The 14,805-nt window shown below is 51.3% G+C and overlaps 1 protein-coding gene across 5 annotated transcripts in view; it reads right to left on the bottom strand.

Moving 5' to 3' along the window:
• The window catches only part of ATP11A (ATPase phospholipid transporting 11A), a 110,543-nt gene extending 96,001 nt beyond the window's left edge, over window positions 1–14,542 (bottom strand). For all 5 annotated transcript variants that reach the window (XM_084759500.1, XM_084759501.1, XM_084759504.1 and 2 more), the window contains exon 1: window positions 14,241–14,542. In XM_084759500.1, the coding sequence (XP_084615626.1) occupies window positions 14,241–14,279 (39 nt within the window). In that variant the 5' untranslated portion in view covers window positions 14,280–14,542. The remainder of the gene's footprint in view (window positions 1–14,240) is intronic.
• Window positions 14,543–14,805: the final 263 nt, after the last annotated feature.

Here is a 14,805-nt window from a genome sequence, read left to right as displayed (position 1 = left end):
CCTTGGCTGCTACGGCAAGTGCCCACCAGACTCAGCTCACTTCTGGACTACTAGGTGAGAGAGACGCTGGCCCCAAGAAATAACAGTATAACCTTGGTGTCTAGCCCAACTATTCAATGTTACAATTACGTTTCTTTCTCTCCCTCCCTCCCTCCCTCTCTCTCTCCTTCCATTAAAAAAGCAACAAAGTTATGAAACAGAAAAATCACTTCAATTAAAGGACAGGAAACAAAACAAAAATCTCAAAGCAGCCTGACACTGTTTCCACAGAAGCAACAATTTTACTTGAAAATGTAACTTTAAATGTGATCACTCCATTTCTTACAGTTTCTGTATCATAACAGAGTCAATGTTACAGATTCAAAGACAAAATGTCTTCAAGCCAAAAGTGACCACAAAGGGGCTAGAAGAGTCGATCACACAGAATGCCACAGCTCTAAGGCTACACGTGTACCTAGAAAAAACACAGGAACGTCACACGCTGTAATACCTCAGTGACGGTGGCCACTGCTGCTGAGCTGTCCCGCCTGCTACACACGCCCTTCTTGATATTTGTGCTGCCAGATTATCAGTTATTCCTTCTGGAGCAATCTCCACCCACTTCCCTCAGCCCAAATGAGCATTAAGCAGTGCATAAAGCCATCATGGTCCTTCCTGGTTCAAAACACTGCCAATAACCTAAAGGGAAAATGCTATTAAAATGACATTGGTTCACAGGGTTCCGTCTTACTGTCATCGACACCATCATCATCATCATCATCATCATCATCATCATCCCATATTAGTTCTTTTTGGGGTTGTTTGTTTGGGTTGTTCTTGTTTCTTAGTTTGAGATAGACTCTCGCTGTCTAAACTTGGCTGGCCTGGAACTCGATTTCGTAGAGCCAGTGGGCCTTGAACTCACAGAGATCGAGTTACCATGCCCAAAGCCTTGCCATCTTTTTAAAGGTAGATGATATTAAAATGTGGGATATATTTCTTACTTACAACTGTGCACAAATCAGCTTGACTTTGGAATAAGTTCTGGAAATGAACTTACATGCTGATGGTGACAAATCCCAGTGCTGTCTGACAGCATGGAAATTAGAGTTGAAAGTAAATTCAGGACCATGGGTACCATTTCACCACACAGAGCTGCTCATACCCAGCAGGTTAGCGTGCATACGCTATCAAGGGTCACTGCTCGGACTGACAGACGGCTTACCAGGCAAGGGCTCACGCCGCCAAGCTGAGGATCCAAGCTTGTCCCTAGGACCAACATGGTGGAACCTCCACATGTGCCATGTGCCGCCTACCTGTGCATACACACAGACACAAGTACACACATGTATACATGTACCTGTGTGTGAGGAGGAACCACTCCTTAAGTGAACTAGGCCAGGAGCAAAAGCACAGGCTTGGTGTGATCTCCACTTGATGTGGAATCTGAAACTTATCTCAAGGAAAGAGAACAGACCAGTGTCAGAGCCTGGAGGAGGCTGGGGACAGAGCAAGGGAAGGCATGCAGAGAGCACAGGGGTGCCTGGGGTGGAGGACAGTCAGGGAAATATTTCAAAATAGGCAATGAAGTTAGGGTAGACGCAGATCAATCCCAACTTAACACGGTAATGTGTGTAGCTGAGTTGGTCACGTGAGCTGGCCATCATGCAGACACTGAAATGTCATGCTGGGCCCCATAAACATGCACACTGTATCATCCAAAGTGTTAACAGCAACTCAACTTTTAAAAATTCTTCTGATTTTCTTCTATCATGTAACTTCATTTCTTTCAAGGCAGAGTTAAAGCTTGCGGCAGCACACCCTGGTAACTCCAGCACTCAGGGAGCTGAAACCTGCAGGGGAACACAGCCTCGGCTACAAAGCCACATTTTGGCTTTAAAAACAACCACACAAACCTTCCTCAAAATGCAACACACCTATTACCTATTTTAAGACATAAAATTCCAATGCAGACAAGTCAGGGGTCAATTTGGTGGTGGTGGTGGGGCTGTTTGGTTGGTTGGTTGGTTTTTTTTTTGTTTTGTTTTGTTTTGTTTTTGAGTCAGGGTTTCTCTGTGTGACCCTGGCTGTTCTAGAAGTTACACTGTAGACCAAGTTGGCTTTGAACTCATATCTGCCTGCCTCTGCTGGAATTCCAGGCGTGCACAACCATCACCCAGGCTTCAGGAGTCATTCTTGTGTCTACCCAGCTCCATGCTACAGCAGCCAGGCTCTGAGTCTCAGACTTCCTCTGCTTGATGGTCCATAGGCTGGCTGCAAGGCCACAGGCCCAGACCACTTTAGGATTCATCTCTGGTCACCGCAGCACGCCTCCGTCTCTAACGCCGGCACCCATGTGTTCACTCGGTCTCCAGTTTGCTTGACTGAGTATGCAGGGCACACGGCAAGCACTCAATGTCTACTGAAGGAGCATCAAGTGTCAAGGCTGACTTGTGCAGCATTCTGTGTGGGACGTTCACAAGGTGCCTGCAGATACTCTCCAACAAGCTTGATTGTATTCTGCATCCAAGACATGGTGAGATTAACTGATCAAGGATGAACAGCGAAGGTCTCTGACCACCATGGCAGCCTCCCTCACACCCACGGTACTTGTCACCACCGCTCTAACGGTTCGTATTTATCTAAATCAAAACAACTGTGTCAATACTTTCTAGAGACAAAAAAAAAATTATTCTATATGCAAAGCATTTTTTTTTTTCTGAAAGTGACAAATGTGGGCGAGACTAGACCCCTGTCACATATGTCCATGTTAATGACCTTGCTATCAGTTCACTTCCACCTTCAAGTTCAGGTGATCTCTGAGACCTTGGAAAACTACACAAAAACCTAGATGAAATCCTCGCAGCCGAACTTTGCTGTCCCTAATCCTTTGCTGAAAATAGGCTGGGGAAATCCTCTTTCCCTAAGCACAGAATATTTAACTGTGAAGGCACTTCCTCCTCCTAAGCGGGAGGAAGGGTTATGGAGCCACAGACCTGGGGTGGGAGACCCTCCCTCTCCAGACGGGCCTAACATCTGTGCTAAGCAGTTTCTTGCCCTGGCCTTGGCTCACACTTGGCAGAAGCTGCAGGTGCCTCGGGCAGCACATGAAGTCTCTAGACCTGGGGCTAGTGTCAAAGCTGAGTGGCATTTCTGCTTAAGGTAGGCCTCCAATTGCTTTCAGTCAAAAGGCTGAACATCTCCAGATTCCAACAACCAGAGGGGCTGGATGGCATCTGCCTGGAAGAAGAGCTCTGGCTCACGGTGGTTTCTGATGTAACAGTCGCATCAAATAACAATAAAACTCTGAGCTGTTTTTTTGTTTTTGTTTTTGTTTTTTTAAACACGCTAAAAGCCAGACAAGAGCTAACTGGGAGACTCAGAGCTGTCTGTGAGGAGCTGAGGGAAGGCTGTGCTGTGCAGTTGTGTGGTATGATTCCGCTACCGGAGAGAGCGGTGCAGGTAGCAGAGCCCCCTTTCCCTCAGTCGGCTCCTTTACTTTTTTTTTTTTATGAATTAGGATTTTTTTTTCCAGTCCTAATTTTGCTGCAGGAAGAATGTCAGTCTAAAGACGAGAGCAGTAGCAAGTCCACTTACTGGAGCCATGGTTCCCACTGGTCACGTGGCCAGGGCTCTGTCCTCGGTAAGGAGGCAAGCCCAATCCACTTTGTGACGCAAATAGCAACATCTGTCTGGTCAATGAGCCAGATGCTGTGCATCTGGACCACAACAAGGTATGATTCCCAACTTATCCCAACTCCCTCTGCCCTGCCAGGCCGGCTAAGGAGAGCGAGATCAAGTTGTAGATCTCATGTAATGATGAGGGAACCACCTGTTTCACTATCTAAAAACAAAAACAAAACCCCACACTAAGCCTATTCTTTGCTGAGTCTTCCCAGATTTTGTACAATATGCTGTAATTTATTTGGCAATGCAGAAAGCAAAGCAAGGGTCTGCTTTGAAATTCCCAGTCTGTCTAAACTGAGCCTCTCTGCTCTGCACTGCTTCCGGTTCTGATGCCCTTGGGTACGTATCCGTACTGGAACGTCAGGCTGGGAACAAAGCCCTGAGGACGGTGGGAAGGCCAGCCTCTCTTTTGATCAGATGGGGACATCAGAACCCAACCCTGCCGGCAGGCCACTCTTCAGAACCAAAGCATGCTTCCTGCTAAGGTGGGCTGTGTAGGGTCTAGCTCACTGATGTGTGCGTGGCACCCGCTGCAGTGCTGCACATAAGCTGTCAGGGCACCGACAGAGCCGTTTGTGCTGACACACTTGGCAGGAGGCATCCCTCGGGGTAACAGCACAGGCACGGGCTGGTTTCCCTCTCTTATCTCAACCTTACCTTTAGTGTAATTAGCCATCTAACTAAGATGCCCGTCAACTGCCGTGTCAGAAGCTAGAGCTGCTGATCTCACTCAATGAGACACTAGACAAGAGCCTACAACAGAGACAGCATCCACCATACTGTCACCTCCAGGCCCTCATGGGAACGTCCAGCCTGCCTGCTGTGACTTCACCTAGAGAGGGCAGATTCAGTTAGCTGACAGGAGTGGGGACCGGCATAGGCGGGAGGAAGAAATCTGTACAAACAGGTCAGACACTCAAAAGTCCAACGGGCTTTGCGTCTTGCTTGGCATGGGACAGAGAGAGTCCCAGACAGTGAGTCCTCACTGGGTGGGAAAGAGACTTCACAGGGACGAGACTTCTGCAGTAAACACAGGGACGGAAGTAGCCAGGGTGGCGAGGGCTCTTCAAGAATCACATGTCGTTTTTACATAACGTTGGACGCACTTCAGAGAAAGGCAGCTTCCAAGACTTGTTATCACAGGTCCAACGTGTCACCATATGTCATCCCATGGATGTCAGGCCAGCTCAGCAGCTGACCAGGCCCTAGACATAACCAGGGTTCAGAACGTACAGAGAAAAGGGCCCACAGCAGGCTGCTCAGGGACGGGAATGGTGTTCTACACCTCAGCCATGAGGTACCAGCTCCACTGTCCTCAGCCCAAGCCAGCTGCTGCTTTCTTCATCCCTCTGCAGCTCTCAACACTTGGTCTGGAGTTTTTTCTTCGACTTTCCTCTCAAGTAGCAGGAGGCAGGGTCTGCCTTGCTTCTGACTCTGTGTCTCTATGTGCTGCATAAACCAAATACCAACCAGAATATTCCTTGGGCATTTGTGTACAGCACCAAGCCAGAAACGTGACTTCATAAAGGTGCAATTTCTTAGTACCCTAGGATTCCCTGGGTGAGAAAGGTCCCATTAGGGGAAAGGACACAAAGAGGCAGGAGCAAAAATAGTACAGCAGGGACAGTGAGGGTCCCAGGACAGCTGTGAGGCCACCTGAACTCCACCTGCCATTGCACACTCTGGAGACTGCAGTAGACTAGTGCTCTCAGGAGCTGGGACACCCAATGTGCCCTCTACATATCCTGGTGGGGCACATGGGAAGGTGATTTCTCCAACAATGTAAGGGAACTACCATGAATCTGCACCATGGCTAGCAGGCCCCAGTGTTGCCACAATGGGCAGATGGCCTCATGTGAGGCCCATGAACCCATAACCACCTCATACACAGATAAAGCGGGTACTCTTGTGAAAGGACACAGAGTTCCTTCCTGGGGGTGTGGAGGCCAGCCCAGGGGAGAGTTTGCCCCAAGACAGCAGAGAATGTTCCCCTCTGCTGGTAGAAGACACCTGTGGGCCCAAATCCATCTACCCATTTCTCTCTCACCTGGGCCCTTCCTTCCTTTCTCTGAGATTGGCATTGTAGGGCAGGGGTGGGGGGGACCAAGAGCAGTGCTGCCACCCCCAGACTGCACTCTCTCACGGTGTCCTGGAACACCTAACACACTGGCTTTTGAGCAAATACAATTCTTGCATGGACAAACCTTCTCTTGAAATATTTTCTTTTTCCTCCAACTAGAAAAAAAAAAGTTATCTTCCTTCTCTTCTCAAGTTGAAAAGAAGTTCTTTATGGCATGCACATACACTTGGGTGAGCAACTCAGGAGGCACTTTACAGCAAGTATCCAACCCTTAGATCTGTGCCCACAGGGGAGCAGCTGCATTTGCCACCTGCCTTTTCTTCAGCCCTCTCTGGAGATAAAATGAGCTCTTGAAGGCCCCGTGGGCTCGCTCACCTAAGAACCACAGAGAGTGACTCACGTGGGGCTGGAGGGCTGGGACATGACATCATCTGCCAGGTGAGTGAGGTCAAGACTTGCAGGGGCACAGTGCTTCTTGCCAGGAACACTTCTCTTTGTGAAGATTATCTGTACCCAAATCACAAACCGGGCCAGGCACAGAGGCTCTCAGCTCTCTTGGGAGGCGGAGGAAGGATCTCAAAGCCAGACAGGGAACATGGGCCAACTCGATCTTTAAAAAAAAAACTGTATTGGGCTACATGTGGTGGTGGCACATACCTTTAACTTTGGCACTCAGGAGGCAGAGGCTGATGGATCTCTGTGAGTCTGAGGCCAGCCTGGTCTACACACCAAGTTCCAGGCTATCCAGGGCTACACAGTGAGACCCTGACTCAACAACAACAGGAAACACTTGGACTGGGTCAGACTCAGAGGACACCAGCCCCAAGTGCTGATGGTTCTTTAAATTCTCTGAATCACACTGATGCCAAACTAAATAGGCACCATGCCATCTCCTGGGAGCATGGTCACCCCGGAAGTATACCTCTCCCTCAACCTGGCTTGCATCCTGGGAGCAGAACTCACCCCTAAGAGCAGCATGGCTCAACCCAGGAGGGCAGCTCATTTCCTAGTAGCACAGTCACCGCAGAGTGTGGTCACCTCGACGCCCAATGTGCATGAAGCTCTCAACATCCAGCCCAAGAAGACGGCCTGGTTCTGACACCCACGAAAGTTAAAATACAGGCACAGAGGGATTATTTATAACGCAGCATCAAGAGGAGCAAGAGGTGGCTGCTACAGGTTTTAGAACAGGAATTTGAAACTACAATTTTTTTCCAAATTACCTCTGTGCTCCAAGAACGAAGGCCACAGTGTGTTTATGAGTGGGGGTCAGCCACTAACAGTTCCTGCATGCAGACTCAGGAGGAAACACTCAACTGCGACCCATAAACATCAACTGCTCCCAACTCTACTTCAAAAACGCTGAGGAACAGCGAAGGGACAGTGGAGAAAGTGACTAGTGGGCACAGTGCTTACACGCCAGGTCCACCAGGAGCCCAGGCCACAGAGATCGGTACTGTCCACTGACATCCACACCACTTTCCTCTTCAGAAGGTACAGTGAGGGGACCCTCCCTACCTCAGTCACAGCACTAATGTAGGAAAGAGCATGTGTGCGCACATACACAAATATACAGCCACACAGACACAGCCCTCTGCACAGCCCCACACATACACAGCCCCCCCCCCAGATATAGACACACAGCCACACAGCCACAGCCACACAGCCCCCCACACGGATATACAGATACACACAGCCACATACACACAGCCACACAGCCTCCCCACAGCCCCACACACACACAGCCCCACGCACACACACAGCAACACACACACACACACACAGATATACAGCCACACACACACACACACAGATATACAGACACACACACACACACACACACACACAGATATACAGACACACACACACAGATATACAGATGCACACAGCCACACATACACAGCCTCCCCACAGACACACACACACACACACACACACACACACACACACACACACACACACGGTGAGGGAAGGAGGCAGAAGCAGAGAGGTGGAGACACGAACAACATCAGGCAAAGCACAGTAAAATCCTGAAGAGCAGCATATAAACTACCTTACCCTCATCAAATGGGGGCCCCAACCAGAAAAGCCTGAATCCTTATCAGTGGGTGAGAGACAGGTCACAGGTCAGAGACAAGCAGGGTAGCTCGGAGCAGCCCCAGCCAGCATTGCCAGTCAGTCCCTGAGCAGCTGTTCCTTCCAGCAGCGGGGCAATAAGGGAAAGGATCCACCAGTGTTCTGGAAAATCCAGACAGTACAGATATTAGCAGGCGCTCACCTGTACCTAAGTATCGGCAAAAGAGTCAACTGTGATCCTGGCCCCTGAGTACCAATCTAACCAGTGCAGGGCCAGTCAACTCCCTCATCCAGGACCAGCTCCTATAAGAAAGGACTGGAAAGTCCCTTCCAAGGGATCACAGCATTTACTCCTGGGAATTAACCATTCAGACTCCTAGACCTTCAGAGCTCTCTCCTGAGACTGGTTCTGTGGAGGGGCCCTGTGGCCCCAGGCCCAGAGAACTGACAGAAGGGAACTCTGCTCTGGTAGAGGCAGTGGAGACAGCAGGAACCCCAGGAAGGCACCCTCTGAAAGGCACAGGGACATTATCAGAGACACGAGGGCTGAGAGCTCAGCAGTTTGGCTCAAAGGGCCAGAAGCCTTCAGAGTCCCGCCCGTCCCACACTCCCGGGACTGCGTGTAGTGAGCCAAGAGAAGCTTGACGTTTGCAATAGTGCTGGACAAGACTTACAGACTCTAACTGCCCCAGTGCTTGGCAACACCATGACACTTCCTTCAGAACTGCCCTGCAGCACTACCTCCAACCACAATCAGAGGTCGCAGAGAAGCCGGAGACACAGGGCTAGTCACAGGATCCCTGGCACATACAGGGAGGTTATCTCCTCCCAAGATAAGGGAGTAACAGAGAGAGGAGGTGTCAGTGCTGAGCCAGGGTCCTAGCAAGGGAAGAAAAGTTTACAAGGATCCATGGGCAAGCAACAAGGCCCCAGATGCTCAGGGCCCCCAGTGGCCCTTTTCTCCACTAGATACACTCCACAGCCCAGACCCAGTCAGTCCCCAAGCCCTGCAGGATGCTGCCCAGCTATGGTTTGGATACAAAGCATCTCCCTGCAAAAGGCTCACAGCTTGGCCCCAGCTGCTAGAGTCAATTATGGGAAGGCAACTGAACTGTAAGAGCTCTGACCTGATGAGGGTCAATGGAAAGTGCTGGAAAGAGTATCGGTGGAAACAGAGGTGACTGGGAATATGCCCTGGAAAGACAAATGCACACCTTGTCTCTGGGACCCCCACATGATCTCTGGGTCACTTTCTTTCCCCATCTGCCTCTCTTCCTTCCTGGCTACGGACCAAGAAGTAGGCCCCTTTGATCTTCATGTGATCTTACCATGGTGTTCAGTGCACCTCGCTTTCATAGTCTAAAACCATGAGCCAAAAATATATTTTCTCCTTTCAACTGTTATCTGTGACGCCAAAAAAAGAACACATCTGACCGCTCACACTTGCTCACGTTCAGTTTGACTCAACTCTGAGGCGGCTACCCAGGGACGGGGATCTCCACCTCTGACATAAAGTGTAAGTATCTAAACCACACTGAAGGCCACTTCAGTAAAGGGTGAGAGACACCACTGAGGTCAAGAAGATCCTGGGAGGAACGCCTCCGGGAGTGGGACAAGGTGGGAAGAAAGAAAGTCTGGTCAGCTTCGTTTGGTAAGGCACTGAGACAAAGGGTAGATGAAGACATGACTGTGCCATGGGGCAGATGATGTCACCGAAACAGGAAGAGGATGGGGAGGGATCCAGAGCACAAGCTACAGAACTGGTCTCTATCAGAACAGGATCTGCCGTCCCAAACCAGGGAGGAGGCCAGGACAGAAGAGCAGGCTTGTGGGTTGCGCACAGAGGTGCACTGCCTGTTTGCAAACATTCAGGCAGGTTTTCAGCTGCCCGCAGGGAGGAAGAGAGGAGGTCTGCCGAAAAGCAGGACAGCACAGACTCATGGTGTCCAAAAGGAGGTGCCATACTCAAGGTTCATCACCTGCCTGCAAGGGCTGTGTCCTAGACAGTGCAGGCCCCAGGGAGTGGGCCCCACTGACAGTCTGTGCTTTACAGAGGACGACACAGTTTGAAGACGCTAACCAGCATCCCCAAGTGCCCACCCAGATGGAGGCAAAAACAAACGTGAGTGAGGATCTAAGAGGCGGATGCCTAACCTCCAGAGCGCAGCATCGACCCTGAGTGTCTCAGCCATCAGCATCCCAGTCGAGCAAAAAATAGTACCTATTCAATCTTGTTGTAGCTCCAGTGCTGTAAAAATGGCTTTCTATTGATTTGTATTACAAATAAATAGCACTCTTACCTGCGTTTAACTTGGTTAAAAGAACATTTGTAAGTCTGAGGCGTAGGAATCTTCCATCCAGCCTGCTTGTGACCAGCATAGGGTACAGGCGCCCAATAACAATCTGTATGTTCTATTTGGAGCATATCTGCAAGCAGCACTCCGAGGGACTGAGGCACCATGCATGTCTGTTAACAGAGTCACGCCATCCCAGCTAACAGTAAACTGAGGACAGCACTCTCATTTCTAGAAACTTAACTGGCTATAAAAAGATTTCAGCCTCTTTCCCCCAGGTTATTAAATTCAGTGTCTGGTATGGAGTAAAAGCACGTGAGGCCCGCTTGTCCTAAGGCGCAGACACTCAATACGCTTCATACAACAATGGAAAAGATGCAATGCAAGGAACGAAACATGAAGGTTAAATACACAGCTGTGGTAACTGCTCAGAAATGTCCGGTCAGAACAGCAGCCCCTAAAGACGGGCAGGTAGATGCTACCTTGTTAGGTGTGTGTTAATTATAAACTTTACAAGTCCACCCTATAGACTGCCACCACCGTGCTGGAGAGAGACCATCCATTAGCCTGGGGTTTTATGCCTAGGCAACCACTTATTTCAAATACCAGAAGGCCGTGGTGGTTAAGTGGTTTCACTCTGTATCCGGGAATACAGACTCTGGGGGCCGAACAGGATCCCCAGAGCTGGGGAAGGAACAGAAAGTCCAGCGAGTTAAGTCTCGTAGAACAGGAAGCTCATGTCTATGATTCGAACCACTTGGTAACAAAAATGAAGAAGCCGGGCGTGGTGGCGCACGCCTTTAATCTCAGCACTCGGGAGACAGAGGCAGGTGGATCGCTGTGAGTTTGAGGCCAGCCTGGACTACATAGTGAGTTCCACGACAGCCAGGGCTACGTAGTAAAAACCTATCTCAAAAAGAAGCTGGAGAAGTTAAGGGGGAAGAGGAAGAAGAGGAAGGAGAAGGAGAGGGAGTAGGAGAGAGAGAAGGAGGAAGAGGAGGAGAAACAGGCACATGCCTGTAAATATCTAAGCTTTTGGAAATGTAAAGTGCTTCAAGTCCGCCGGAGCCAGAACTGTCTTTTTCTAATATAAAGGCTCTTGGGGGCTGCAGAGGTGGTCCAGCAGTTGAGAGAACTGACTGATCAACTGGGGTTTGATTCCCAGCACCCAATGTGAGTTCACAACAGTCTGTAACTCCAGGGCCAGACGATCCTCTCTGACCGCTGCGGGCATTAGGCATGAACGTGGTATATTTACATACGTGTAGGCAAAGAGATAGGCAAAGAGACCATACATGTAAAATAAGGTAAGATAAAATAAAGAAATTTACATGAGCTGGGCATGTACATGCAGGCCTGCAATCCCAGCTACTCGGGAGGCTGAAGCAGGATGACCTGACGTGTAAGAGCCACCTAGACACAAAGTGAGCACCTTAGGAGACCCTGCCTCAAAACAAGATGGGAAAAGACCTAGGAGTGTAACTCAGAGGTAGAATGCTTGCCTAGCATGCAGGAGTTCCTAGGCTCAAGAGCCAAATACCACCAAGAAAGAAGGGAAGCCTTTGGGCTTTCCCAAGTTTCTATCGTAGACAAAGTGTCCTGGTGCGTGCAAAGCAAATTCTGGAAAGGCAGAGGCTCTGACAAGCCATAAAACCTAATAAACGAAATCCAGGCTCCATCACGGGAATGTATCGTCACTCGGACAGGACAGCGTGAAGCTCTTGACCTGCAAGGGTGAGGGCAATCAAATCCCCACAACATGAGAGAAGGAGAGGGCCTCTGTGAGGAGCTGGCCTGGGAAGCTGGCCCTAAATAACCCCTCCAACTGTCCCTGGGAAGCCCCATAGGAAACCAACCAACCCTCCTAGCCCCCCCCTTTTTTTTTTAGTTTTGAAAGGGCTTAGGGCAGGTGGCCAATGCTTTTAATCCCAGAAATGGGGACTCAGAGGCAAACAAATCTCTGTGAGATCAGGACTACCCTAGTCCACATAGTGAGATCCAGGCCAGCCAGAGCCACACAGGGAGAGTCCTCCCCAAAAGTAAAGTTTTGGAAAAGTCTCTGAATCCTCCACCCTGTCCGGCATCAGCGCTTTCAGCTAACCTCGCACTGGTAGCCCAGGACCTGGGGATCCTTAGCAGTGGGTGGTGGTAAACTTGCTGAGCCTCTCTTGGGATCCAGGTCCCATCCTCAGCCCATTCAGTCCTCACAAGAACTGGAAGACGAGAGAGCAGCTTGCCCTCTGAGGGGAGCACTGTAGCAGACAACGTGAGGCCTCCTGTCCTAGGCACACTGCTGCAAATGGAAGGCTCCAGCAGAGCTTCCTCAGAGGATCAGTGACAAGATGCACACTCCTCACCTCACATGCCTGAGAGGAAGTCTCACCTAGCTCCACATGCTCTTTAAAATGTTTAAGACGCACCGTGTGACTTAGACTATGTCCTGGGACATCAGCTACTGCATGCTGCATGAGCTGTGCACGTGACTACGTGACTGTTCAAACGCACAGCAGTGGTACTGTGGAGCCCTTCTGGCTGCTCCTGGACAAGAGTGTACTCTCTTCCCCCCCTTCCCCGCCCTCTCCCCTGGCCCTGTACTTGCTGCCCAGAACTGACCTAGCACAAATACCTACAACATGTTTCCCAAGGACTGATGATTCCATCTTTAACAACCTCATGCCTCAGAGGGGTCTGCAATGCTTTCATTGATCTTGGGAACTCTGACTGAGAAGAGAGGGAGGAGAGACGGAAGAGGCATGTTTCCGTAGGATAAGTTGTATAAATCATGAGATAAGAATATCTGAACTTTTTTTTTCCTCTTACAGAAGAAAATACCACTTAACCTCACATCTTGGAAGGTAGCTATATTACAAGAAAACAAATCATAACTGTTTCTGGAAAAAGTCAAATTAATTTGATGCCTTAGTCTGGAGTTTAAAATCATAGGTATGAATAGTTGTATACAGGGCAGAGGAGTCAAGGGAACACAGTGAGCAGGGGGGTAAAAATGAGATAAGCAGAAAGAATAACATCCCATAACTTACATTCCCGACATATTATCAAATAATTAGGAGTGGAAAAGCTCATTAAGGTATATCTGCCGCCTAGACTTGTGAGAAAAATACCATTTCAAAGGTAAAATAGCACGACCAAAAAGTAACTAACCTGAATTTTTTTTTAAAACTAGACTGAGTAACTGCAAGACAGCAGAAGGCCCTGCCTGGAGACAGTGAAGAAGTAAAAGACAGAAGCCAAGGACGAGTATGTGTGTCCCTGGGAGAGTCTCTATAGGGGACAAGACCACCCTCCCTCCACCTCTCACTTTCCACAGTGGAGGACAGTTTCCTACTCTTTCTTTTTCTTATTGGACGGTCAAGGTTGGAAGGGAATTAACTAGAAACACACACACACACACACACACACACACACACACACACACACACACACACACACACACTGTGGGTACATTCTCATCCTGGAAAAACCCACATCAAAGGCCAAGTGTCCCGCTCGGAGAAGCTAGAAAGAGCCGATTCTGGTCCCCTCCGTACCCAGCCTGCTCACGGCACGCGCTTCTCAAACCTGTGACCACCCGGGCGCCAGCTGCGGGACAATAGGTCCTTGTGCGGAGCGCTAGGGAAGATGCACTGTCCCGGGGCACATTCTCTCTTTTTCTGTACACGCCCCTTTGCTCCGTCCTGGCCGGCGGCTGCCACCTCCCTGGTCTCCCCCAAGCGAGGCACGCTCCGTCACTACCCGCTCAGGCATCCAAGGGGACCGGGAACTGCGCACTCGGACCTGGCTGGCTACTTTCAGGGATGGCAAACTTCACTTCTGACTCTCGGGTGGAGGCTCCCCGCTTCCCCGCAGCCCTGTACACGTCTCCCAGCGGGTCCTTGTCCCCGCGGGAGCCCGACCCGCTGCAGCAGAGCACAAACCCCCGAGGATGGATGTCCCTCGACCCCCGGGATCCACTCGGCTGCAACTGCCTACGCCGGTGGGCCTGGCCGAGAGCAGGTGGAGCCCGGTGAGGATCGGTCGGCGGGATGTTCCCGGCCTGAACCCCGACCCCGACCCGGACCCCGATCCCGACCCGGACCCCCGCCCTATCCAAGCGCGCCACTCACGTATCTGCGCACGAGCGTCCTCAATAGGCTGCAGTCCATGGCTGCCGCTCCGGGCTCCGCGAGCCCCCGGGCTGAGGGCGCTAGTGCAGCCGCCCCCCGCCCGGTCACGGCCTGGGCGGCGCGGGGGGCGGCCGCGGCCCCTCCGCGCTCATGCCCCGCCGGCGGCGGCCAAGGGACGCGGCCCGCGCGCAGGCGGCTCGGAGGAGGCGGCCGGCGCCGGGCGCTGCTCCCGTCGGGCCGGCGCGGCCTGCGCTCGCTGCTCCGCGCCTGCTCCTCCCGCGGCCGCCGCGCCTCTGGAGCCGGCTCTGCCCCGCTGCGCCCCGCGCGTCACGGGCGCGTGTGAGCATGCGCGCGCCGCAGCCCCCGCCCCGGCCCCGCGCGCGCGCCGCGACTCCCCAGCGCGCGCCGCCGCCCTGTTGCTTCCGCCTCCCTGCCGAGCGGGAGGGCGCTGTCACCGCCCCCGTGTGGCTCGTGGGGTGCCGATTCCCCACCTCCCTTGCTCACGCCTGTTCTCCAAAGGAAGCCTGGCGGAGAGCCCAGGACTTGCTGGCGATCAGGTGGGCCT

Source organism: Acomys minous (genome assembly GCF_964271855.1).
Source record: "Acomys minous genome assembly, chromosome: 15".
NCBI classification, from domain to species: Eukaryota; Metazoa; Chordata; class Mammalia; order Rodentia; family Muridae; genus Acomys; species Acomys minous.
The sequence above is the reverse complement of the archived record's forward strand: the minus strand, read 5'-3'. Positions and strand labels throughout refer to the sequence as shown.